Source organism: Sturnus vulgaris, chromosome 2, assembly GCF_052056855.1.
Source record: "Sturnus vulgaris isolate bStuVul1 chromosome 2, bStuVul1.hap1, whole genome shotgun sequence".
Taxonomy (NCBI): Eukaryota; Metazoa; Chordata; class Aves; order Passeriformes; family Sturnidae; genus Sturnus; species Sturnus vulgaris.
The window spans coordinates 20,576,772-20,600,836 of record NC_142244.1 but is presented as its reverse complement, the minus strand read 5'-3'; the positions used below and the strand labels follow the sequence as shown (position 1 = coordinate 20,600,836).

Below are 24,065 nucleotides of genomic sequence, written 5' to 3'. Positions count from 1 at the left end.
TTCCAAGTGAAACAATTCTGTGATTCTATAAATACACAGTTGCCTCCATCTGCCTGAAATAAATCCTTCAATATTTGTCTGGATGGAAAATCTTCTCAAAGCCACACTTTTCCTCTGGTTTGACTTATTCCAGGTTGTTGGGGTTTTTTTTAACATATAACCCAAATGTTGCAAATTTTGGTCTGAGTAAAGGAGGTTTTTTTCCTGGATTTGACAGTGGGTGAGTGCTGGTGGCACCTCAGAGGGCGCAGGTGAAACATGTGTGACCCCACTGGACTGTGTTTGTCATGGCTGGTGACTAAGGACTGTTAATTAAGGATTGTAACTAATGACTGTAGCAGTCTGTGGGATTCAGGGCTTATTTGGGGGGATTTTCCAGCAGCAAAGCTCAGAAAAACCTCTTGGAGTTCCAAGAGACTTGTGCAAATGAGCAAGGGACTTCCTGACACCATGGCACACACAGCCATCATCCTCTGTGCCCATGGCCCTGGAATTAGGGTGATCTTTGAGGTCCCTTCTAGCCCCAGCCAGTCTGGGATTCCACTAAAGCATGTGCCAAGAATGTTAAAACCTCATGGAGAAACACAAGTGGGAGAATTTTAGGAAAAATACACTTCAAGAAGTGAGCTGGAGCTGGTTTAGCACCCCTGGCCAGATTGTCAGGAGAAAAGGGGAAGAATGTGGAGCAATGAATGTCCTGGAAAAGACCTGGTTATCTTCTAATGAACTGGAGGGAAGGGATATTTCTGATTTAAGATCCTCACCATTAATGCTCTGCTTGCAATCACTGCATCTGCAACTAACTTTCTAAGGAGCTTCTTGATTGCTGAAAGGCTTTAGATATTCCTGGATATGACAACATGGTTCTGTGTAGCCTAAAAAAAAAAAAAAATCTGTTAAACTGCTGCTTATCCAACATTAACTACAGCAATTTTTAATTAACCTGATTTAGAAGCCAAATATATCACTGATGAAAATGAGAGGGTAGAACATCCAGTCATTTATTCCAGTACAGTGGTCATGATTGTTGAATTAGATTTATTCGAATGAACCTCAACATTTTGCCACAGAAGTCAGTGGTGCCAGGGTTTGAGAGCAGTGGGATTTGGGGCATGGGAGGGGGGGGACTGTGCTGTGGCTCTTTTGGTGCTCAGAAGAGGAAAGTACCAACTCATGCTTACTTTTATTTAATAAAATAAAATATTTTAAAAGATGGGTGTAAATCCACTGGTAATTACCTCCTTCCAGTCTTTGCTGGCAGCCAACAGCCAGGATCAGTAGGGCTTGGCATGGAAACCCTCTCCAAGGGTCATTCCATTGGCTCTGCTCTGGGATGATGGCCAAGGGGACACACAGATAAACTGGGTGGTGACAGAATAGCCAAACTGTCCTCCAGCAAAGCAGGATTAACATGTCCTGTTCACTCTGAGGGGGATGCACTCAGTGGCACCTAAGAAGGATGGAGTTACTCGAGTGTTACTCTTTACCATAGGGAAAACTTGCAAGGAATTGAAGGAAATGAAAAGCAAAATGGTGACTGGTGACAGGACCCCAGGGAAGGGCTGGAGCTGTGCCAGGGAGGTTTATGTTGGATATTAGAGGGTGCTGGGCACTGCCCAGGCTCCCCAGGGAATGGGCACAGCCCCACAGAGCTCCAGGAGCGTTTGGACAGCACTGCCAGGGGTGCCCAGAGTGGGATTGTTGGGGTGTCTGGCTGGATGATCCTGTGGGTCCCTTCCAGGTCAGGACATTGTGTGATTCTGTGGAAAAGGAGCAGACTGAGGTGCAGAGCTTGTGTCTGTGGCCTCCACAAAGGACAGGAATTTCCAATGAAGTTGGATGCTGGACACCTGCACTGTGTGGATGCACACAGGCTCTGGGGTGTGCCATTATTTCCAGCCTCCCACTTCGATCACTTAATTTCCCTGAACTCCCTCTGACCTCTCTGAGTGAGGCTGATGCAAGCTGAGGATGCTCTGCAACCTTCCCCAAAGTGCTCATTAAACCCTGCATGGCTCCAAAGGGTCCGAGTGTGTTCCTTCCAGGTGGCCTGGCAGGTATTCCCTCCTGGGAATGGCACTTGTGCAGCCATGGGTGAATACAAGGCTGGCATATTTTCCTGCAGGATCCCTGCCTTCCCCTTCAGCAAGAAACTCTGCTTAATGCAAGTGCTGAGCTCTCCAAAGTGCTGCCAAGCAGCCCAGGAAAACCTTTCCAGGATTGCTGTGCCAGTGGGGTTTTGTACCTGAATTCCATGAGTATGGAATTTCATAGATTCAGAGTAGGGATTTTCCCAGCAGTTTTCTCCAAAGTGAGCACACAGTGAGCACACCTGCATTCTTCATTCTGATCCTTGTTTCCTACAGGAATGAAGGTGAAATGTTGATGTGGAGCACATTCATGGTCCTTCCTATTCTCACAGAATCCACCTGTGTTTTCCCCAGGTGGCCTCTGTGCTCACACAGGGTGTTTATTGCTTTTCAGGGGTACCATCCTTGCTTGACTGATTGATAAAATCCTAATTCTTGTTTTTCTCTCCTTTCAGGTTATCCAACAGGCTATCCCACTGCTGCCCCAGCCTACAATCCCAACATGTATCCAACCAGCAGCCCTGGCTACGCCCCAGGTAAAAATACTGAAAAAGGCCTCAAACATTCCTAGAAAAACATTTTAACACTTCCAAATGGAGCTGCCTTTTGAGCTCCATGTGCAGCAGGAAGAGCTGCTTGCATAAGGAACACAAAGCTGGACTTTGTGCCAGTCTTGCTAAACACTCTCTCCCCTTAATTGCCAAGTTTTCAGTCTCCCAGTTGTCATAAAATCAGTGGATCCCCAGGCTCAGGCGTTTTCCAAGGCTGATGAAACAGGAATGAGGGGTTTGTTGCCAAAATCTTTTGGTTTTCTCTTCTCCACATCACAGTTTACACATATTCCATAAAACTGTTTATTGTGGATGATTCTGGAAGAGATCTGTTGTGTTTTGTTTGGGTTTATGTGCTTTTAATAAGGTCTTTAGCTGCATTTCTTCCCATTAAAGCCTTAACATGGAACATGAAACAATTTTTGTTCCCCTGGATTTGTACTGGCCACCCTCAAAATCCCCTGAAGGATAAAACAATGGAGGGATTAAATGAAAACAACTCCATAGGATAAGAAAAAGCCCATAAATTTATTAGTAGCATGTCCTGCCAGAGGCTGGCAATGTTCTCCCTGCTCAGCCAGGAATGTAAATACTGCAGCATTCCAGCATTTTGGCCTGGATATTATAAAATGTCACTTGTCCCCAGTCATTCAGGCAGTGACTCCTCCACTGAGAGGGCAGATGGCCAAGGGAACACCCAAGAGAGAGGAAACCCCAAATCACTGCAGGCTGGGGATTTCTGGGAGAGTCTGCATTGCTTCTTGTACATCTTAGACACCATTTAATAATTTCCATCTTGGAAATCTCCTGATGTCCAAAGAGCTGACAGGTGGTTTTGCATGGAAAATAAAAACCTTCCAGTGGGTAACACAGCCAAGCACTGAACTAGTGAGGAAACTATGAAGATTAAAACTCAGAAATTAAAATTGGAATGAAAATGCTCAAAGTTCTATAGAGTTTCCCATAAATCTTGAGGCCAAGTTGGAGAGACCTGGCTTAGGTAAAGGTGTCCCTGCTCAAGGCACAGGGTTGGAGCTGGATTGTCCTTAAGGTCCCTTCCAGCCCAAACCATTCTGTAGTTCTGTTATAAACAATTTTTACAGCTCTTGAAGTCAATACAATTTAATATCACAGCATGATATTAAACCATGTTAACCACTCTGGGAAGCAGGAGCAGACTTTGCTGCTCAGGACTTCCCAGCACCACACTCAGTGGTCTCTCAGTGGTCAATGGAAAGCAGACTTCCAGGAGGAAAAAAAATAAGAGATTTTGAGAGCTAACTGATGGAAAATAAGTGCCATAAAATCTCCCAGCAGTGGGGACATGTGACAGAGTGACAGCATCCTCAACTGTGTTAAATGGAATTGGGCTGAGCTAATTCTGTGGTTCAGTGGCTGAGTTAAAACCTTCATCAGTACAGAGAGTGTTTCCTCAAATTGAAGGAGCTGCTGTCACACAGGAGGCTGGAAAAAACCTGGGGAGGAATGTGCTCCTGGTGTCCTTCAAACACACTGGGAATCAGCTTGGGAGTTAAAATCTTGGACTTCTGAAACAGCAGACTCATTCAAAATGTGTTTTTAAGGGATTTTAGACATTGAGTCTAAAAAAGAAAGAGATGCTGCATGTTCCCAGCAGAATTACTGCTCCTGAACATCCCATCCATGGACAAGGTCCTGTTCCAAAGCTCCCAGGCTGGGAAGGAGGTGGTACCTGCTGGCAGAAATCCCTCCAGCTCACTAAAAAGCAACCACAATTCAAGGGTTTATCTGATTCTCCATATGGAGATTAACCAGAGAAACATTCCCCTCAACAGTGCTTGGAATAGAGGTTGGGAAGAGTGGGAAGAGCTTGTGCTTTCTGAATTCTTGGGATGTAACTGCAAGCAAGGTCTCTTGGACAGAACCATTCTTTCCCAGCTCAGTCACCCTCTCTGCTCCACCCTAAAGATGCTCCTGCTCACTCGCAGATGTCTCTTGCCTCAAACCTCCTGATTTTTGCTGGATTCCATGCAAAATCAACCCCTGAGCAAAGATAATTCCAGTTTTCAAATCCCACCCACTTTTGTCCCTGATGTTCTCCAAACACTCCCTGATGCCTCACTGCAAGTCAGCAATGCTCCTGCTCTTCTCTTCACCTCGTGGTTCCCAAAATCCTGGGATCCACATGGGAGATTAAATGATGTTGTGACCAAAGCTTTGTGACAGCATCAGAAGGAAACAAGGAGAGGAACTTGGAGAAGTCTGGAGTCCCCTTGGTCCAGTCCTCCAGTGAGTAAAGGGAGATGGTAACTGAAGCCAGTCTTGATTTATCCCTCTCCCAGTGCCAGGTTTTTAATGGATATTTGCTGGTGTTTGAGCCCAAAAGGTGTTAAATTATTCCTCAGATTATTCCAAGAAGCCCTACAAGCAAGGGCATGAGTTGGACTGGATGATCCTCGTTGATCCCTCCCAACTCAGGACGTGTTGTGATTCTGTCAATTCCTTTCCATTCCACTTCAAGTTGCTGCCTTGTGTGATTTTCCTGCTGCATTTTTCCACCATTTGTAGGGGGAGGGACACAAGGCAAAACACCAGCATTGCAAACTCAGACTTGCAATAAGCCTGTTCTTTTAGGACACTGTTCTTAAAGAATCCCTTTTAAGTATGCACAAATGAGCATCTAAACTCACTCTGCTGCAGAGACACAATTAAAAAAAAATAAAATTATGTATGTGTTCATTAAGCCTGGTGCATGTTCCCTCGCAGGCATTCTATCTTCCTCTTGGTTGTTTTGTTTTAACTTCCTTCATTAAAGCTTGCCTTTTTATTTTCCTGAAAGTAGGACACACACTCTGCTCGTGGAGGCTGGCTGAGGCTGGAGCTGTGTTTATTAATAATGTAGGGCAGAAGTAATGGCTTTGCTGTAGTGCCCTTACAGAGCAGAGCTAAAATCAGCCTCAGAAATTAGGGATCTGTGTGGGAATGTCATGGCACAGGACAAAGGCTCCAATTCTCCATTCCTGCTTCTGGATCCTGCCCAGAGGAAAGGCTCATTGGAGCATCAGCAGTGCTCTGAACCATCCTCTAGAGGTGCCATCAACCCTTTGGGGACACCAGTGGGTCCCCTAAGGGGTGTTGTGGGGTCTGGAGACGTGAATATCCTATAGTGCTTCACGAGGCTTTCCAAGGATAAATGTTCCCATTGTTTTGAGGCACTCAGGCACGGGACTGCCTGGGGAATTCAGCTTATTACAAACTTCATTCAAGGCTACAGGCTCTATCCATCACAAATGAGGTTGTCAGAGAGAAGCAATGGTTTGAAAGGGTTCGTGTTTTTGTCTTTTCCACTTCAAATATGTCCTGAACACTCCCACCTCATCTAAAGGTCCTGTCAGGAAAAAGGAGCAGTCCCAGTGCTGCAGAGACCCACAGCTTACATTGTTTGCTCAGTTACCACTGGTTGATTTGCCAGGGATTAATTTGATAATGAATAAAAACTCTTTCTTTTATTTATATTTAGGTGAGAGGATAAACCAAATCCAGAAGACACTGATTGGAGATAGCCATGAAATGATATTAGATAGTCATGGCTGGATTGTGATCCCTGTGGATTATTGCAAAGGACCAGGAGGCATTAATGTTCCTGGAAGCCTCCTTGATCCACCTTTTGTGTAGTTTTAAGTGATGGAGTCTCTGAGGATCCATGATTTAATAAAGAACATGCAGAGCTATGGCAATCTCCCAGCCCTCTCCAACCCAAATTGCCTTGATTTTTGTGGCAGGTTTAATGTGGAGAGGGAAAAGCACAGAGGAAGGATTCGTGTAACATTGGAATGAATTGTCTCATCAGTCTCAGAGATTAAAACCTCTGTGAAATCCAGAGGCAAAAGTGAATCTGATTCTGAATAAAAGCACAAGTGAAGGAATGTTTCTGTCGCAGTGCTGGGAGTTGCTCTCTGGTGTGATGTTCCTGAGTGCAGCCTACCATGGAAAATAAAGCAAGGCAGCCTGGAAATCCTTAATAACTCCCAAACCTTTGGGAGAGGGCAGAGACTTGGAGCAGAAAATGATCAGTCACTGAGTAGAGGAGAAATTGGGCTTGAATCTCTGCCTTCCCACAAACCTCCTGGTTTTCTGTTGAAGGAGGAGGAGGGAGGAGCAGGTTTCCACATCTCCAGCAGTGGAGCAGCATCCAGGTGGATCTCACACCCATGAGTATCTCCCACAGCTGAAAATGGCTAGTAAAGCAGCACTGCTGAGTGTCCTCCATGCTCCCCATTCCTGTTTGGGTGCAGGAGAGTCTCAGGAGGGTTTGGTGGAGCAGCAGACCTGCAGCAGTGGGTTTGCATCCACTAGGATGTGTCGTGCTGCTGCAGGCTGTTCCTCCACTGCCAGTTCCTCCTCACCCTCCTCAATCCCTCATTGCCAACTTCCAGCCCTGTGACACTCCAGATTTACAGCTGTACCTTCAGTCTGAGCAGATGTGGAGGGTGTGAAACATCTTTGCTCAGCCTTGGGACTCCAGGAAGATTTCCAAACCCTGAACAAGGTGTGATGTCCCTTCCATGGGGGTAGGATCTTGAGGGGAAGAGATTAGCGAGGTGATTCCAATGTGACATAAGTGTGGGAAGCTGTTCCTCACTGCTCTGTGTGACACCTGTTCTCTGTCTCCACTCAAGCCACACTTCTGATGAAGCAGGCCTGGCCCCAGACCTCCTCGTCCTGTGCCACCGAGGGCACCTTCCACCTCCCGGTGGACACTGGCACCGAGAACAGAACCTACCAGGCTTCTTCTGCAGCATTCAGTAAATAAACCTTTCCTTCTGGGCTTTTACTGGGTTGGTTTGTGCCTGTTTGCCTCCCATGCTGGGGGTTGATTTGTGGACAGTTATTTGGGATCACTGAATCAAAGACTGGTTTGGGTTGGGAGGGACTTTAAGACCATCTTGTTCCAACCTCCATGGGCACCTTGCTCTAGACCAGGTTGCTCCAAGCCCCATCCAACCTGGCTTTGATGGATTAAAACCGTGAAGGATCATGAAAAGGAGAGCATTGACCCTCCTGCTGCTCCTGCAGAGGAATTCCAGTGGAGAAGGTGAAACCTCTCTCTTAGCTGAGTGTTTGATCCCTGGGAGCAACCTGGGGTTATTCACAGCTGTTTATCTCCAAAGGGACATTATTCCTCATTCCCTTAAAATGGAAAGAATTCCAAAATAAAGCCTGATTTTCAAGGCACACTGTTGAAACTCCCACCTTGTGACCCAGGCTGGCTGAGCAGGAGCAGGGGGAGGAGATGCTGTTTAGTGATTGCAGTCAAACAGGCTTTTCCAGTGCAGCCTTGTCATCTCATCCCTGAAGAGGATAAGTAGTGCCTCCAGGAGGGCTGATAAGCTCCCTGATAAACCCTGGGATGCTTTCCCTGGTATGTAGAGTGTCCTCTGGCTCCTGCCTGACTGTTCCCTGCTAAATCTGGGGCATGAGTGGCATGGGGTCAGAGTGTTCTTCACCTTCCAGCTACTCCAGACTCCTTTTTCCTACTAAATCAAATCAATTCCACAGCAAGGTGAGAGGAAGAAATATATATCTATTTTAAAGAGTTATTAAAAAGAAATATTTAAAAATCCTTTGGGAGACTTTCTTTTGGAAAAGGGATGTACCTACCATTCCTTGGGGTAGGGGCTATACACCAGGCACGGTCCAGCCCTCGGAGCATCTCTGTAGCCTCCTCTGGACTGGCTTCAGCAGCTCCACGTCCTTCTGCTGTTGGCCCCAGGGCTGGAGGCAGAGGGGCAGAATCTGGATGTGGACATCAGTCAGTTCCTTGCCCAGTTGAGGAATCCTGCTTGTGGTGAACCCTGGCAACAAGCGGCGATGGCAACACAAAATTCCCCACTGAGCTCTTTTCCCCTCCAAGCAGCCTTTTATAGAAAAACATTTCTGTGCAATCCAGGGCACTTGTGAGCTGCAGGATCAATAAGGCTGAGATTTCTCGAGTGACATGAGGGATTTAATCAGCAATTTTAATAGAAGCTGGAGCTTAAAGGCTTGCTGCTGCTGAACCACAAAGCGGCAGCAGCACGGGCCACGCCAGCCTAATCCTAATAAGGTGTTAGTCATAATTAGGTTTTAAAATTATCTGCCAGACAGAGAGGAGCCTCCATCATCTTGTGTCATTAAACCTTGGTTTCACATTGTTTTACCTGCAGGTTGTTCTGTTTTTTCCCCAGTTTATAAACACAGCAGATTACATCTGCCTGGGTTATTATCTTTAATACCTTTTTAATATAGGAGATAAATTGTCCGTGATTCATCAATCAGGAAACAACTGCAAGCCTTGGTATTCCAAGTGGTGAAACCACGCAGCTTGAGCAGGTCCACACCTCTAGACACCCCTCAGAAATGAAGTGTGATGCTGAGAACTGGCAGCCTCTGAGGTCTTTGTTTGAAAAAAATGAGTTCAGAATAGAGGAAAAAAATCCATTCGATGGAAAAACAGGAGGTTGGTTGGGTGACGAGTTTCTGGAGGAGTCTTTTTGAAGGAGGCATCATTTCTGCACTGATCAATATTTCAAACCTTGTCCACTTCTCATTCAAAGATGGTTGCTCTCCTAGTAATGTGAGGAAAAAAGTCACAGCTATTCCCTTTGTTAATTAACACCTATTTTTCCAATCTGCAGTAATCAGGAGGGGGTGAGAAGATGTTTGGGAGTTGCTAAAAGCTCCATGTGTTCTTTGCACTGTTTCAGTGCTTGGAGGATGATGTTGGATATTAGACTTGCAATCTTGGCTTTCTCTAATTGCTGAACACCGGTGGAGTAAATAAATTAATTATATTTGAGTGTTCTGCTTGGGCTGAGCCACGCTTGGGAAGACTCGCAGTTGGTCTTCGGGGCCCATTTGCTGACAGGGTGGTTTCTCCCAGACCTCCTGGCAGCCCTGAGCAGCCATTCCAGGCCCTGACTGGGACCCTCTTGTGTCTGGCAGGGTACACTGCGGGGACTCCCTACAAGGTGCCACCGACCCAGAGTAACAACGCCCCTCCTCCCTACTCGCCGTCTCCGAACCCCTACCAAACCGCGATGTACCCCATCAGAAGTGCCTACCCACAGCAGAACCTGTACACCCAGGTAGGTGCCACCTCCCGGCCCCTCAGCCATGCCCCAGCAGAACCTGAGCTTCCTGCAAGCCTCTCTGGCCAAGCAGCTCCAGCTCAGTGGGATGGAGGTGCCGGTATCACCTTGATATCCCTTCCCACTGAAAATCCTCAGCTGCTCGGAGCAATGTAAGACAACTTCCCTGGCTTTTCTCCTCCTCTTTTATCTTGATTATTCAACTTTTCCAGCAGCTACAATCTCATGGAGGGATTTCCCTGTGCCTTGCTAAGACTGGAGCATCTTACTGCTCCACTGTCACCAGGAACTGAATAAACCATTGGGGCCCAACCCACCCCTGCACACTGGCTCTTCTCTGACCCCAGCCACAGATTCTGCCATTTGTCCTGTGAACCGTTGTAGCTCCTGAAAGAAACAAGTGATGGAATTGTTGCCCTGCACCTCATTCTCCCCTTAATCCAGACCTTCAGAGGTTCTCTAATGGCTTTCACTAATGCACAGTAAAATGTCCCCTTTGCTGATTCAAATCCTTGTTTTCTTTCCTCCCGTGCCTGGTTTGCAGGTCCTCACAGCGTTGCTGCCTGTCCTGGGGACAGCAGTTCTCTCCCTCATGCATCTCCTCATGTCAGGCCTTTCATTACTTTGCATGTGAAACTTTTTCTGTTGCCCCCATTTATTCCCATGCATCCTTCTCCCCTTGTTTCAAAACCCTGTGAGACTTGGCAGCCTGGATTTTGGAGCCCTGTTGGAAACCCAAGAAGATGACACAGTTCCTGGACCAAATCACCTTTGCATCATCCAAGAACCATGGCTTGTCCTTTTTTCCAATCCCTTTCTTCTTTTTCTGCACCAGCAATTGTTTGTGTCCTGTTTCATCCCATCAAAGAGAGGCAGAATGGTTTGTCCTGGATGGATTGACTCTTTGTTGATTCCCTCCTCATCCACTCCACACATCCACAGGTTCAGGTCTCCAGGCACAGGAGCTCATCCATGGCAAACACCAGCCACCAGCACCCTTGGGCAGCGCTGGAATTCCAGAATCAAGGACTCGTTAGGTTGCAAAAGAACCTGGAGTGATGGAAATTTTTTTTTCCCCCCCCTTTTCCAACAGGGAGCTTATTACACCCAGCCCGTGTACGCTGCCCAGCCCCACGTCATCCACCACACCACGGTGGTGCAGCCCAACAGCATCCCCTCGGCCATCTACCCGGCCCCGGTGGCCGCGCCCCGCACCAACGGCGTGGCCATGGGCATGGTCGCTGGCACCACCATGGCCATGTCAGCAGGTAAGCAGGGAACCCTCCCCGTGCTCTGACAAAAAAAAAAAAAAAAAATAACTCCCCTCTGGACAAAAAAAAATTCCTCCGAGTGCTGCCTCAGCCTCGCAGGGTGTTCACTGCTCACCCTCTGGTTTTGCTCGCTGGTTACTGCTCCTTTGCAGGCAAAAATGCAGTAGTTTGCCCCAAATCCTGATCTGACTCAGAAGAGGAGACCTTTGGTTTGGCTCACTCCTGCATCTTTAGATAAATTATTCTGTATCCATAAATATATTGTTCTTTCCTCTGTCTATTCCATAAGTGAAGGAATAACTGGGTTGGTCCATCCTCAAGCAGTTGTATTTTTCTCAAGCTCATTTTTTAAAGACACTTACTGTTAAGTTTTTGTTTGACAAAATGAATGCTAATCTTGTTTTATCTGTCCCAGTTCCTCCACATTTTATGTGCAGATTCTTACTGCAATTAATTGTTAGCACATTAATTGATAGTTCATTAAGATAGGGGCTGGTTTTATTTTTTCCAAAGCCTGTATTTTTCTCCTTAACAATTCTTAGGATTGTATATTGAATTATGCCACAAAATGCATCATTCATCCTTTTGCATCTGCATTAGCTGTGAAACAGCAGTCTGCAAAGGGGGACAATCCCTATTCCAAGCAGAGATATTGCAGCCTGGATGTGACAAGAACCACTCTGAGAGAATTACTGTTGCTTATATTGAGAAGTGGATAAATGTAATTAATGCACGTGGGATGTGTTAGAATTTCATTAATAACATTTGTAGAGAGATATCCAGAAACCGAGAATTTAGTTTGAGCACCCAGTTGCTCCCAGAACAGAGTAGTCCAGGGCTGTGTTCTCCCTTCCTATCAAGGCACTGTGCAAATTCTGACCTAAAATCCTTCTGTTGACCAGCTGCAGACTGAAAAAAAAGAAAAAAAGCTCATCTCAATTTTCCCTGGAAACGTGTTGGGATTTTTTCCTCATCGCCCATGTATCCCTCATACCTTCCAGTTTGTTTCAGATCTCCGCAGTGATTTACAGTTAAGCCCAGTGCTTTCAGCAGGTAGATGTCAGGTCGTTGCTAGCTCTGCTGCTGCTCTTTAGGAACAAGGAACATTGGAAAAAAGCAAGGAAAACCCTTAAGGTTAAGGGCCAGAGGTAGGATGGAAAATCTGCTGGAGCTTCAGGTGTTTTTATTCTCTTTGTGGTGCTGGCTGGTCCCAATCACGTGGGTCCAACACCTTCGAATCAGGTCTGGCAGGCAGAAGAATGACCTGGGAAAACGGAAAAGGAAAAAGGAGGCAGTGATGCTGTTCCTGCCCCTCAGATGAGCATCGTACCCTCGGGTGCCACCTCCTGTGCCCCATGACAAGTGTGTGTCCGTGTCCCTGCAGGAACCTTGTTGACCACCCCCCAACACACCGCCATCGGAGCACATCCAGTGTCCGTGCCAACGTACAGGGCTCAAGGAACCCCCACCTACAGCTACGTACCTCCACACTGGTAAACCACTGGCCAATCCATGTGAGTGCTGCCTCTCGCTCTCAGTGAGCCCCCAACCCCATCCAGCCTGGCCTTGCACGCTTCCAGGGATGGGGCTTCTCTGGGAACCTGTGCCAGGGCATTCCCCCACCCTCACAGGGAGGAATAGCTTCCCAAAATTCCATCCAGCCCTACTCTCTGGCAGTTTGAAACCACTAGCCCAGCCTATCACTACATTCATCCCTCCCCATCTTTATGTCACTGGAATATTTCTTTTCCCCTGCTGGGAGATCACACTGTTCATTAGCACCAGGGTTGCTGTGCCTGTACCTGTGTGTTGCTGTCATGCTCAGGATCCCAGAAATCCCAGCTGCTTGTTCCTGGAGCCCTTGGCCCATCATGCCCAATTACCAGGACAGGCAGTTGATGGGAACACGATGCTGCTGCACAGAGATCCCATCCAGCCCTGAGGTTATCTAAAATCTCTCTGTGCCACACAAATTACTACTGGGCTAATCCTGCCCCTCCTAAATTGGTGTGCAATTAGCATGGAGCATCCCATCTGCATATTTGTAATCCTCTGCATTGGATACCACCAGTGAGCTGCTGCTTTCCCAGCTCCCTTGCCTGAGAAATTGCCCACAGGGATGGTTAAATTCCATATGGATCAGCTCCACGTGGTACAGGGTTGCAGAGAGGAGGAGAACATCCTTCTAACTCCATTTTTAATGCATTTGCTCTCTTCCAGATCCGGAGTCAAACATTGTATGCAACTACACAAGTCTTACATCGGTGCTGTGGCCGCTGGGCTGCAGCGCCTCGTCTGTTTGCAAGAACAAAAGAAAAAAAAAGTGCAAAGGTCACTTTATGCATTCTTTAGTGGTTTTTGTAAAAGCTGCTTTTTCTAATCTTCTGCCTCTTTTTTTCCCCCCTTCCTCCCCCTCCCACATGAATTGTGTAACACACATACTGACACTGAGCAATAGTCAAGTTCTCTCTTCGGTCCTATCATTTGAAAGCTCAGACTCTTCACTTTTCCAGCATTGCCCAGCTGAGTGGTGCAAAGATCCCCCCACTTCTTGTTTGTTTGGGTTCTTTTTGTTATTTTTCTGTTGTCGTTGTTGTTGACAAGAGCCTAGATTTTTTTTGGCTAGTAAGAGTGGTTGATGTTCAGGGTACTATGTGAAAAGCACAGCGCTGGTAGGCAGGCTTATTCCGATTTGGTTTGGGTATTTTTAGTTGAAGAATATAAATTATTCAATCTTCCATAACATATTACAAGAAAATTGGTGTCTTCCAGATAGCTGTTGTGATAGATTATAAATGCATTATCTGCAGTGGAATTCTGAACTCATCCCTTCTTTTTGTAGGAGTAAGAGAATATAAATATAATTAGCGACGTAACACACTTGTCTTAGGAAGCACGAGGACTGGTCACCAGCGGGTCTTTGGTCTGCTTTTTCCAACTGGGCAAATGGATCATGCGTGATGGGAAGGGAGGAGCAGGAAGATGAGTGCCCTGGGAGCATCTGGAACCTCTTGGGAAAACGGGATACTCCCCCTCAGCCACATCCTGGGGCAGTGTGGGGGAGAAGGAGGCTCCTTCCTTGCATAGCTGCTCTTTGCAGGCAGAGATGTGCTGGGAAGCTGCTGAGGGAAGCAAGGACATGTCCAGAAGTTGGGCTCAAGAGCTTCTTCAAGTCCAAGAGTTGAGCTGGAGATCTTCTCTCAGTTCAGGGTTTGGTCTGAAGAGCTTCTCCAGGTTCAAGGTTTGGTCTGAGGAGCTCCTCCAGAGTATGCTGGTGTGGGAAAAGAGGGTGTCTGGTCGAAGGAGAGGAGCCTTCAAGGCAGAGCAAAGGGAAGATGGATAGCTTCACCTTGCATCCATGGTGTTGGCAGGGCTGAGACCAAACCACGCTGCTGCCCTGGCAGTTAAGGTGTCCCCTTCCCATTCCTTGGGTCGCAGCTCCAAGACTTCTAGGAGAAATATTCATCCAAGCACAAATACCAGCACCATAGAAAAAGGCCAGGGAGGGGGATGATGTCTGGCTGCTCTGCTTAGGGAAGTGGGAAGGGAGGAAGCAATAGCAATAAACACGTTGTCTTCTTCATGGGAAGGCACCTGAGAAGAGGTGACAGCAGGGAAGGTGATCCACAGTTGATATGGACCAGGATGGAGGACACCAGGCACAGAGAGGCTGTGGGCATCAGGGTCATTTGGGGGGGGTCTGGCTTACCTAGGGACATGTGGACAGGAAGCTGGTGACATCCCCCTCGGGATGTCCAAGTAGAGCAATAAGTTGTCTTGAGGGCAACAAAGGCAGTTTGGATTTGCAGACAATGCTTGTGGCCAGTTTGTTTTTAAATCCTTGTCACTAAACCCAGCGTAGAAACAAGGTTTTTGGGATTTTATTGTGGTTTTTTTTTAAGACAAAAGCGTGGTCGGATTTTGATTTCTTGCCTCAAGTGTGCCAAAAGTGTTCCATGCTCTCAGTGGAGTCAACCAGTTCAGCTTCTGCCACCACTGGGAGGAGCTCCTGGAGCTCCTTCCCTTGAGCATGGGCCAGGGTAGGCAGAAACAAGCCTAGGGATCCCAGGGGGACTTTCCCTCCCACTGGCTGCTCCCGGGTGGTTTGTCAGGTTGGGTGTTGGCACTTCTGTTTGGGGGTCATTTGGTTGATTGTGCTGGTTTTGAAGGAAATCTAGAGCAAAGCTCTGCTTGACCTCCTCAGCCTCAAGGGGAACAACTGGGGGAAGACTGGACACCAGTGCTGTGGGGTGGGGAAAGGGAAGCCTTGGGCTGGACTTCAGGTTTGTGTAGAGGGACAGGAGAAGGAAAAAAGAGAAAAGGAGCCAATAATCAGTGGGCCCCATTTGGCTTGGCAAAGCCAAGGATTAGTAAAGAGCAACAGGACCTTGGGAAATAACACCACCACATTGTGCTTCCACTGTTTGAAGCACATTGCAGTTAAACTTGGGCCAAAAAATGCCCAGTAAATCCTAAGAATTGAAGACTTCTGACATGCCCTGTTTTCCCCTCTCACATTGACTTTGTATTACATACCAGGAGTTGTCTGTCAGCATTGAGTCAGGTCTCCCAACATAATGGCACTCTGGTTTGTGGGGTCCAGCGAGCTTTGGGATCCCAGCCTGGGCTCTGCAAGCCACCTTTCCCAACAGACATCATCCCACCACTGTCCCAGACACCCTGCACCACTTTAGGAACCACTGCTAAACTTTAGGCCTATGTGTGGAAAGGAGATGTTGGGCTTTTTCCTGGAAGGAAAAAAAAACATTAACGGTGGAGGAGAAAGCCCAGGAGTCGAGCGTGGTGGATCACCCAGTGCTCCCACTGACACAGGGCAGTTGGGCTTTAATTCCTTTGCTTGGATCAATAGCAGGTCCAGTGCTCCTCATCCCCTTATTCCCAGGCAGAAATACTCATTAACCAAGGTGTAGAGAGGTGAAGTATTTGCCACGTGTTAGGCCAGAGGCTTTAGTGAGGACATTTGGTGACCCAGGGCCACCACACGGCTCTGGGGTCACCACACAGTGCCAGGCTTCAGTAGCTCCTTCCCAAGGTGGCTTCATGGGGCTGCAGTGGTGGGGAGATGCTCCCTGCCCTTTCCTCCATCCCAAATCCTTCCCTTGGTCAGGCCATGGCTTAAGTGAGGGTCCTGGGAAGGTCACAGTGGGGGACACCGGTGGAGGCCACCAGCTTCTCAAATATTTCATTCCAGCAAAGCTTTGCTGATGTTGGTTAAGGAAAAGGGTTTTCCACGGGGAAGGATCACACCAGGCATTAGTGGGGAAGAGCAGGAGGGGTTAAACCATCCTTAGCAGCCACAAAAGTGTCTGAGATGAAAATTCCAACTAAAGAGGAAGGAAAATAACTCTGAACCATTAACCCATCCCTGCCCTTACCTTTTCTTCAAAACACAAGCTGCAATGATCTGAGGTTTGGGGGGGAAAATAGGATTTTAGTGGTGGTGGTGACCCCCAAACCCCAAGAGGCCCTTGAAGCCTGAGGCCATCGTGCCTCCAAGTGGCTGAACCCTCCAGGCAAAGATCTGCTCCTGCATTTTATGAATAATAAACCACTCAATTCAGCACTGTTGCAATTTTGGGATGTAATTCCCAGGAAATGTTATTTAAGGGTTTGTTTTAATGAGGAATGTTCAGAGCATCAGGTTTTCCTCTAGCAATTGGCATCCCACTGAATCTGGTCCTTCCCAGAGAGACCTCCCTGACTCCTTGCCATCCCCTCCTGCATCCCCACAGGAAATGTGAGATGATTTGGTTCCCAGCTGGAGGGCATGAAATGGGATCCTGGTATTTTAGGGGGTGGAAAACAACATTTAAGGCTTTACTTTTGGTAAAATCCAACCAGCCAACAATAGCAATAAGAGCTGCTGGATACCCCTAAATCCAGGTATTTTTGGTTTAGGTTTCTTTTTTTTTACATTACCAATGTTTTCAGGCCCTCCAGCTCTCGTCCCCAAACTGTGGTGACCCTCTTCCCTTCACTTGGATCAGCCTCCAAATATTTTCTCTGCTGTGTGTTAGCATTCCCCTAGGGAAAAAAGGAAAATAAAGCCTGTGATGGAGCTTGGGAGGGAAGAAATCTTGGAAAAGGCATTTCTGTGGCATGTTGCACCATGGCCCTTGGAGATTGTCTGGCAATCGGGTAAAAGAACTTGTGGGACTGTTAGCAGGGCAGGAATAGCAAAATATGTGATTTGACAGGAGCGATTCCCATTTGCAAACGCTCGATTGTGCTGCTTGTAGGGAATTATCTTGATGCAACATGGCCACCTGCAGCCTCCCTGCATCCTCCTGCAAGACATGGAATTTTCCTGGGGGCTAAGGGGTTCAGGATCAGAGGAAGGATTTGTAGGGAAGCATGGCAAGGTGCAGGATCACACCCAAACCCTCCCATTCCCACAACATGGCCTCAACCCACACCAGGCTCCCACTCCTCTATGTAATTAATTTTAAATTAATTTTAAATTAATTTCGAACGTCAGACCAGCTCGTTTTTAAGTATTATTGGACATCTTAAATAAAAATAAATATTAAAAAAAATTCCCTGAAAGAACAACAACAAAAAAACTTTAAACCCAAGAGTAACCACGTCTTCCAAGTCTACATCTCACAGGTGTGTAGGGAACATGGCCTTGGACTGATGCCCTGGAGAGCCCCACAGCCACAGTTTGTCCATCTGAAATGTAAATTTGGGGTTATTTTCCCATTTGTTTTCTGTTCTGGTTTTGATTCTGAAGATCAGGTCGTGATCTCCCTGACAGATTTCAGCCAAGAGTTTGTAACTGTACGATATTTACTGTAAGATGTAGAACATTCGATAACTATTAAAATGTTTCCAAAAAAAATTAAATAAATAAATAAAAGAGCCCGAGAGGGTTTGGTGGTCGGTTCTTTGGCACTGTCATGTTGTGGAGAGGTGAATGGGACCAGCCATAAACCCATTTTTGGGTTGATGGTTGAGGTTGATGGTCTCCAACCCAACCTTGGGTGGGTTATTCCCAGTGATCCCAACATGGCCAAGACAGGCAATTCCTATGGAAAGTAAAATGTGTGATCTTCATGGTGAGCATCACCACCATGTCCTCCTGAACTAAGACTTTGGAGAGAGGATGGATGGATGCAGGAGACCAGCTTTGCCCAGAGCAGTCTGTGCCCCAGCTGGGTTGTTGGGAAGGGAGGAATCATTCCGTGATCCAGTGATTCATTATTCTGTGATGCTGAGTGCTGGCACCAGGTGATGGAGGGAAATCAGAAGTTCATGATGGTCCTGGACAGTTCAACAGACCCAGAGGGTGACCATGAAACGGCACCCAGTGTCCTCTGTGCTTCCAGTGGAGCTGTGTTGTGGCATCACGGTTCCCAGAGAAGATGATTCCTGTGGCCACCAGCACTGGCGTCGCAGCTCCTGGAGTTATTGTCTAGCAGGCCACCAGGCCGTGGCCACCATCAGGCCTCAGGGACAGAGAATCCTTCTCACCAGCCGAGCGAGACGCTGGATTTGCTGCACTGCTGTGGGACACCTTGGTGGCAGGAGCAGCAGCTGAGCCGCCACCTCCAGCACTTGGCAGCTCTGAGCAGGACTGGCTTGCACACGATGCCCAGTGTCCTCCATCTCCTCCACGGGGTCCTTGCGGGTGCCACTGACCCCTGAGGCAGCCCCCAGGCCAGCTGCCTGCTGTGAAGGACAAGGGATGGACCACAGGTGAGCCGGGATGGAGCCACTTGGTGTCACTCATCCATGGCTGTCACCACCCAACCCAAACGCCCCCTGGCACAGCTTGTTGGAGCTGTTCCCTCTCCTCCTGTCCCTGTTCCCTAAGAGCACAGCCCCTTCCCCAGCTCCCTCAGGAATTCTCCAGCCCCTTCCCAACTCCTTTCCCTTCCCTGGACACACTCCAGCCCCTCCATGTCCATGTCAGGAGGCACTCAGAGCGGGATGGTCACAGCAGCAGTGCTGCTGGAGGAGGGGACACGGCGATGTGAGCGAGGGCACGTGAGCCCGTCCAGCTGCCCATGAGTCACGGAGCAGCCCCCAGCTGTGCCACCCCGTGCCAGGCCCTGCCAGCACCCTCCATCATCCCTGCAGCAAGGGACACCCCCTCCCTCCCGCCTTACTATGTCCCTACGGCGTTCGTGCTTCATTTTCCAGCTCTCAGAATCCCCTTTCCCCACCATCCTCACCTGGTGGGGACCGGTGGTGCTGTTCCATCACAGGGGTCACATCCCGCTGCCGGCGGGGAGGGGACCACGGAGGGGCTCAGCCCCCGCCTCGCTCCTCACCTCAGGGATCCGGGACACCCGAAACCTGTTGGGGAGCATCACATCAGCCTGTCCCCCCGCGCAGAGGGAACACACGCCAGGGGCCTGTCCCTGCTTACCTGCCAATGGAGAGGATGGTCACCTCGCTGGGATGAGCTCCGGGTTTGGGGACTTTGGTGGCACTGAGCGATGGCAGCACCTCGGGCCACTTCTGGCTACAGCGGGCACACGGGGCCGGTCCCTGCACCGTGTGCAGGTGCTGCTGGTGGTGGCAGGTGGGGGGAAACTGAGGCAGGAGGTGCAGCCTGGGGAGGGGGGAAATGCCGTCAGCCTGGGGGTGGTACCACCATGAGGGGTTCTTAGTGCAGCCTTAGGGGACTCTCACTTATTGAGGGGGGCACAGCTCGGTGGCATCAGCTGTTGCCTCTGATGCTCCTTCAGCAGCTCCTCCAGTGCCGCTGCATTTTCTGTGTGTGGGAGGACACCAAGGAGTCGGGGGTCACGAGGCTGTGGCCCAGGTCACCCCCTCCTCCCCCTTCCCAGGGACCCCTGACCTTTCTTCTCGGTGATCAGCCGCACCAGCACCCCAATGGTGTCCTCGTTGGCATCCTCCAGCTGGTAGATGGAGCTGGGACCTGGAAGCAAAAGTTAAGGAAAGCTCAGTGATGGGGGACAAGGCACCCCAAGGACAAGCAGGATGCCCTGGGACAAGGAGTACAAGAAACCATAGGAACGGCCTGAGCAAGAAGAGATGGATGTGGGATCACCAAAGGCCTCATGGCACAGCCAGGGCTCACCGGTGCCGCCGGGCTGGGGCTCCTTGCTGGCAGTGCAGTGATAACCCTTCTTCTTCAGCAGGTTGCAGACCAGGATTCCCAGCAATCCCATGGCACAGAAGACCGGGACGACGGTCAGCACGGCAGCCTGTGCTGCTGCTGCCTCCTCCTCTTCCTCACCCAGCAGGGTCACTCGTGTCCCGTTGGCTGCCGGTGCCCTGCCCGGCATTTCGGGGCTGCGGGCTCGCCGCCGGCCTGTCGGGAGGAACGAGATCAGCCTCGCAGAGGGGCTTGGCTGGGATTCTACCCCATTTCCCCAGGAGCCCTGCACCAGGGTTGGACCCCAGGGAAACAGGAGCTCCTTGTGCCGTGAGCAGAGGTGTCCTCAGCTGCCACATCCCAGCAGGACCTCGTGCCACATCCCAAGGGGGACACATCCTCTGGTATCTCCGGCACAAGCTCCTCCATCACCTCCAGCCCTGGGGTGACACCTCCGGCTCCAGCACCCACCTGGGCACCCCGGGGTGCTGCGGGGAGCGGCGGCGCAGGGCAGGCACCGGCCCCGGGGCTCCCTCTCCCCTCCAGGGCTGTGAAACCTGCGGGAAGGGAGGGGAAGATCAGGACAGGACCCCCGAGCGAGGGCAGGGCTGGGGCTCGGCGTCCCCCGGCTGGGCTCACCCCGGCAGGCAGGCTCCGCACCGGCTGTCGCTCGCCGCGGTCCCCGCTGTCACCAGGACCCTGTTCCCTGCCCGGCACTGGGTATGAGCGGCGCAGGACGCGTTCCCCAGGGAGAAGGTGCCGGGGGGACAAACTCGGCACGTCCCCGCTGGATCCTGCGGTGAGGAACAGGGGATGAGCCATGGGCGGGTCCCGCAGCGTCCCTCCGGGGGGAGCTGCCGCGGGTGGGCACGGCTTACCCCGCTGGGCTCCTCTCCGGGCGGGCATCCCGCTGTCCCCTGCTCCGGGGCACTGCAGCTCTCCTGGGCAGGTCTGCTCAGCACCTGGGGGAGCATCAGAGAGCTCAGGGCCGGCTGCTGCGGCTCCCCTGCCGGCGGTGGCACGGTGGCAGATGCCACCGTGTCACGGGTGATGCCATTGCTGCCACGCTCTAGCCTGGCCCACAGCCAGCAGACGGCCTGTCTCCAGTGGGATGAGGGATTTGAACTCACTGGATGCACCACGAGGGATGCAAACCCATCCTCATGTCCTAAACGGCGATGGGGTGGTGTTTGAGCATCAGAGAAGCAGAGGGATGGGATGGAATGGGATGGACGAGGCCATACTCACCCCCAGGACAGTGACCAACCACCAGTGCATCCTGCTCCTCTTCATCACCCAGGGAGACCTGCCCAAGGGGGAGCACTGTGGTCATTATCCAGGGAAAACCCCACGGGAGAATTAATCTGGGGGCCTTTTTTGTCCCCTCTGGGATGCTCCAAGACATCTGCCTAAATATCCCTACAGCAGCAGTTCTGAACCATCCCTCGAAGATTTTTTTAGAGATTTTATGGAATGCCCAGCATTACCCCTTTCCTTGGAGATCCCAAGCTTCATCCCAAACTGGAGAAGGACCAACCTCAGCAGTGGAGTCACACCATTCATGCAAGGAGCAGATGATGGTAAACAAAGTTAAAGAAAGGTTTTTCCTGCTCCAGAGGAAATCCTTTTGCATCTGTCACAAGGAAATGAAGTCACTAAAATTTTTTTAAAAATATTTAAAAAAAACTCGAACAAAACAAGAGGTTTTTCCCCAAGTCTCATCCCCTCTCTTCAGGCTCAGCAATTGGTTGTTAAAATTAAAATCTATGCTAACAGCACAGGGGAAGGAAGGAAAAAAAAATAAATAATAACCCAAACCCGGATCCAGCCTCCGCATGGAAATCCTGCTGCCTGCATGGAAATCCTGCCACCCGCATGGAAATTCCCCCCCGGTCGTCACGGTCCTGTGGGAGCCCCGGCAGAGCTTCATTACAGCCTGTGCCTGACGAGTGTCTCCTAATTAGCGACCAGCACCACCCCGAGATGCAGCTAATTACTCGTGAGAGGGGTCCCGGGGGCCAGCGGGGCTGAGCCAGGTGGTTCTACGACGTGAGCTGGGACACGATGGCAGAACCCCAAATGAGCCACCCCCGTGCTCCAGTTCCCTCCAGCAGCTCCCAGTACAGGAGCACTTCTTCAGCCGGCCAGCCCAGCTCCTGAATCCCCCGGGATTTGGGACGTGCCCCTCGAGGACAAAGGGATGCTGGTACCCGTGCGAGCTCTCCACCCTGTAATCTGATAAAACTCGGGTTTAAACCTAACGTGAAGCGTTTTAATTCTCTGGAGCTGTGGAATTCAAACACTTCAGGGACACACCGAGATGGCCGGGTACCAGCTCTGCTGGGGACAAAGTGGCATCAGGAGGGGATATGAAGGTCCCACCGTGGCTGAGGGACCACGAGCATCCCGGCTCACCAGAGCATTCCAGATCATCATAACTGGATCTAAACATCACCAGGAGCAAGGCTAAAGCTGATCCGATGCCAAACTTAATCCAGGGAATAAGGACATCCCTCAGATGAACAAAACGCTGCCATAGAGATGCAGGAGGTGCAGGGACCAGAGGGTGCCAGCCCCTGGTTGGCACTGAAGCTTTGCCCAGGACTCAGCACCCATTTCTGGGGGCAGCTCGGGGCCATCCCAAGTGAGGATGGGGTATGCACAAACCCTCAGCTGGTGATGCTGGGAAGCCCAGCTGCCCTGATACACTCCTAAAACCGACAGAATTTGCCCCTCCAAGAACCAGAGGAGACCAAAAAATAACCCCACCAGTGCCAGACCTGGCTGCTTTTGGGGACCCTCCAAGCTCCACCAGACCCGTACCCACCTGGCTGGTGAAATCAATACCAACACACCAGAAGAGGCAACTTGGTTTTGGAAACCTCCCCAGATCCCTCCGAGTCACATGAGCCCTGCGGCCCCCCTTAATTCAATTTGTAACCTAAAACTGCCCGCTGGGATTCCAGCGAGGGCTTCCCCTCCCCGTGGGGGAACAGGGTTTCAGCCGACGGCTCCTGCAGACAAACACAGGGAAAAAGCAGCAACTGTTCGGGAAAACTTTGGGGAACAGCTGCTGGAGACAGCCTTGGACAAGGAGGGGATTGTCCGGCAGATGGAGCGAAACTCGGCATTATCGCAGCCCCGGGTCCCATCGGAGCTGCGGCAACAACCCAGCCGCCGCTAAATTCCAGCCTTAAAAGTCAGATGATCCCGGGGGAAGCGCTGGGACGGCGCCCAGCCCCGGCAGCGGCCCCGTGCCGGGGTGCAGCCCCGCGCCGCAGCATCCCGCAGCATCCCCGGCCCTTTGGCTCGGAGCCCTGGGGTTTTCCAGCTCCGGGAAAAAAATTTAAAAAAAAATAAAAAATAAAAAAAAATATAAAGAGAGACCCGATACGGCTCCTGCCTCTCTCCCCAGGCAGCTGCTGCTGAGTATTCCTTAACCTACTTTTTCTCCTCTCCACCCTTTATTTTAACCTACTTTGGTGCTGCAGCAGCCGCAGCCTCCCGGACCCGCGGGGCTCTCCCCAGCGCACCCCACTGCAGGCTCCAGGAGCTCCCCCAGCGCTCTGCTTTAGGGATAAGGCCAAGACAAAAACACCGCACACCTTTTTTAGGGCACAGAGGGGGTCGAGCATCCCAAAAAGCGCCAGACCCCCCTTCCTTGCACAACCCAAAGCTGCAGAAAGCTCAACCCCAGACTCCGCCACGGGGGAATAATCCCCTAATGGGGAATAACCCGAGCTCCCCCCGGGCAGAGGGGGGTTCCTGTGCCGGGGGTGTCCCCTACCTGTCCCCGCCGCGGAGCCCCCGGGCTCCCCCCGGGGCGGCCCCGTCGGTCGCGCCTCCTCCTTATGAATGAACCCGAGGGCGCGCGGCGCCACAACCCCCGCCCAAATCCATGACGTCACAGATAGACCACGCCCCCGAGCCGTCTGGCCACGCCCCCTCGGGCG

General features: G+C 50.4%; 2 protein-coding genes and 1 long non-coding RNA gene across 9 annotated transcripts in view; 1 reads left to right on the top strand and 2 right to left on the bottom strand.

The window, feature by feature from the left end:
* Positions 1-17,909, top strand: part of FAM168A (family with sequence similarity 168 member A) — a 129,111-nt gene extending 111,202 nt beyond the window's left edge. For 4 of the 7 annotated variants that reach the window (XM_088158695.1, XM_088158705.1, XM_088158713.1 and 1 more), the window contains 6 exons: positions 2,546-2,626; positions 7,300-7,425; positions 9,605-9,747; positions 10,844-11,018; positions 12,406-12,535; positions 13,242-17,909. In XM_088158695.1, the coding sequence (XP_088014821.1) occupies positions 2,546-2,626; positions 7,300-7,425; positions 9,605-9,747; positions 10,844-11,018; positions 12,406-12,518 (638 nt within the window). In that variant the 3' untranslated portion in view covers positions 12,519-12,535; positions 13,242-17,909. The remainder of the gene's footprint in view (positions 1-2,545; positions 2,627-7,299; positions 7,426-9,604; positions 9,748-10,843; positions 11,019-12,405; positions 12,536-13,241) is intronic. The other 3 variants (XM_088158718.1, XM_088158726.1, XR_015801073.1) reach the window with 2 other exon arrangements.
* LOC148224658 (uncharacterized) lies at positions 1,289-12,408 on the bottom strand. Its single transcript, XR_015801090.1, has 5 exons — positions 12,016-12,408; positions 10,520-11,930; positions 8,282-9,228; positions 2,246-2,360; positions 1,289-1,450 (listed from the first exon to the last, which is right to left on the bottom strand). It is a non-coding gene; the product is annotated as an uncharacterized LOC148224658 (long non-coding RNA).
* On the bottom strand, positions 17,527-23,361 carry RELT (RELT TNF receptor). Its single transcript, XM_088158729.1, has 11 exons — positions 21,600-23,361; positions 21,361-21,418; positions 20,991-21,074; positions 20,752-20,906; positions 20,584-20,669; positions 20,095-20,328; positions 19,852-19,932; positions 19,683-19,764; positions 19,417-19,602; positions 19,220-19,343; positions 17,527-18,713 (listed from the first exon to the last, which is right to left on the bottom strand). The coding sequence occupies exons 1-10, from the start codon at positions 21,743-21,745 to the stop codon at positions 19,256-19,258; spliced, it is 1,200 nt and encodes a 399-aa protein (XP_088014855.1). The 5' UTR covers positions 21,746-23,361; the 3' UTR covers positions 17,527-18,713; positions 19,220-19,255.
* Positions 23,362-24,065: the final 704 nt, after the last annotated feature.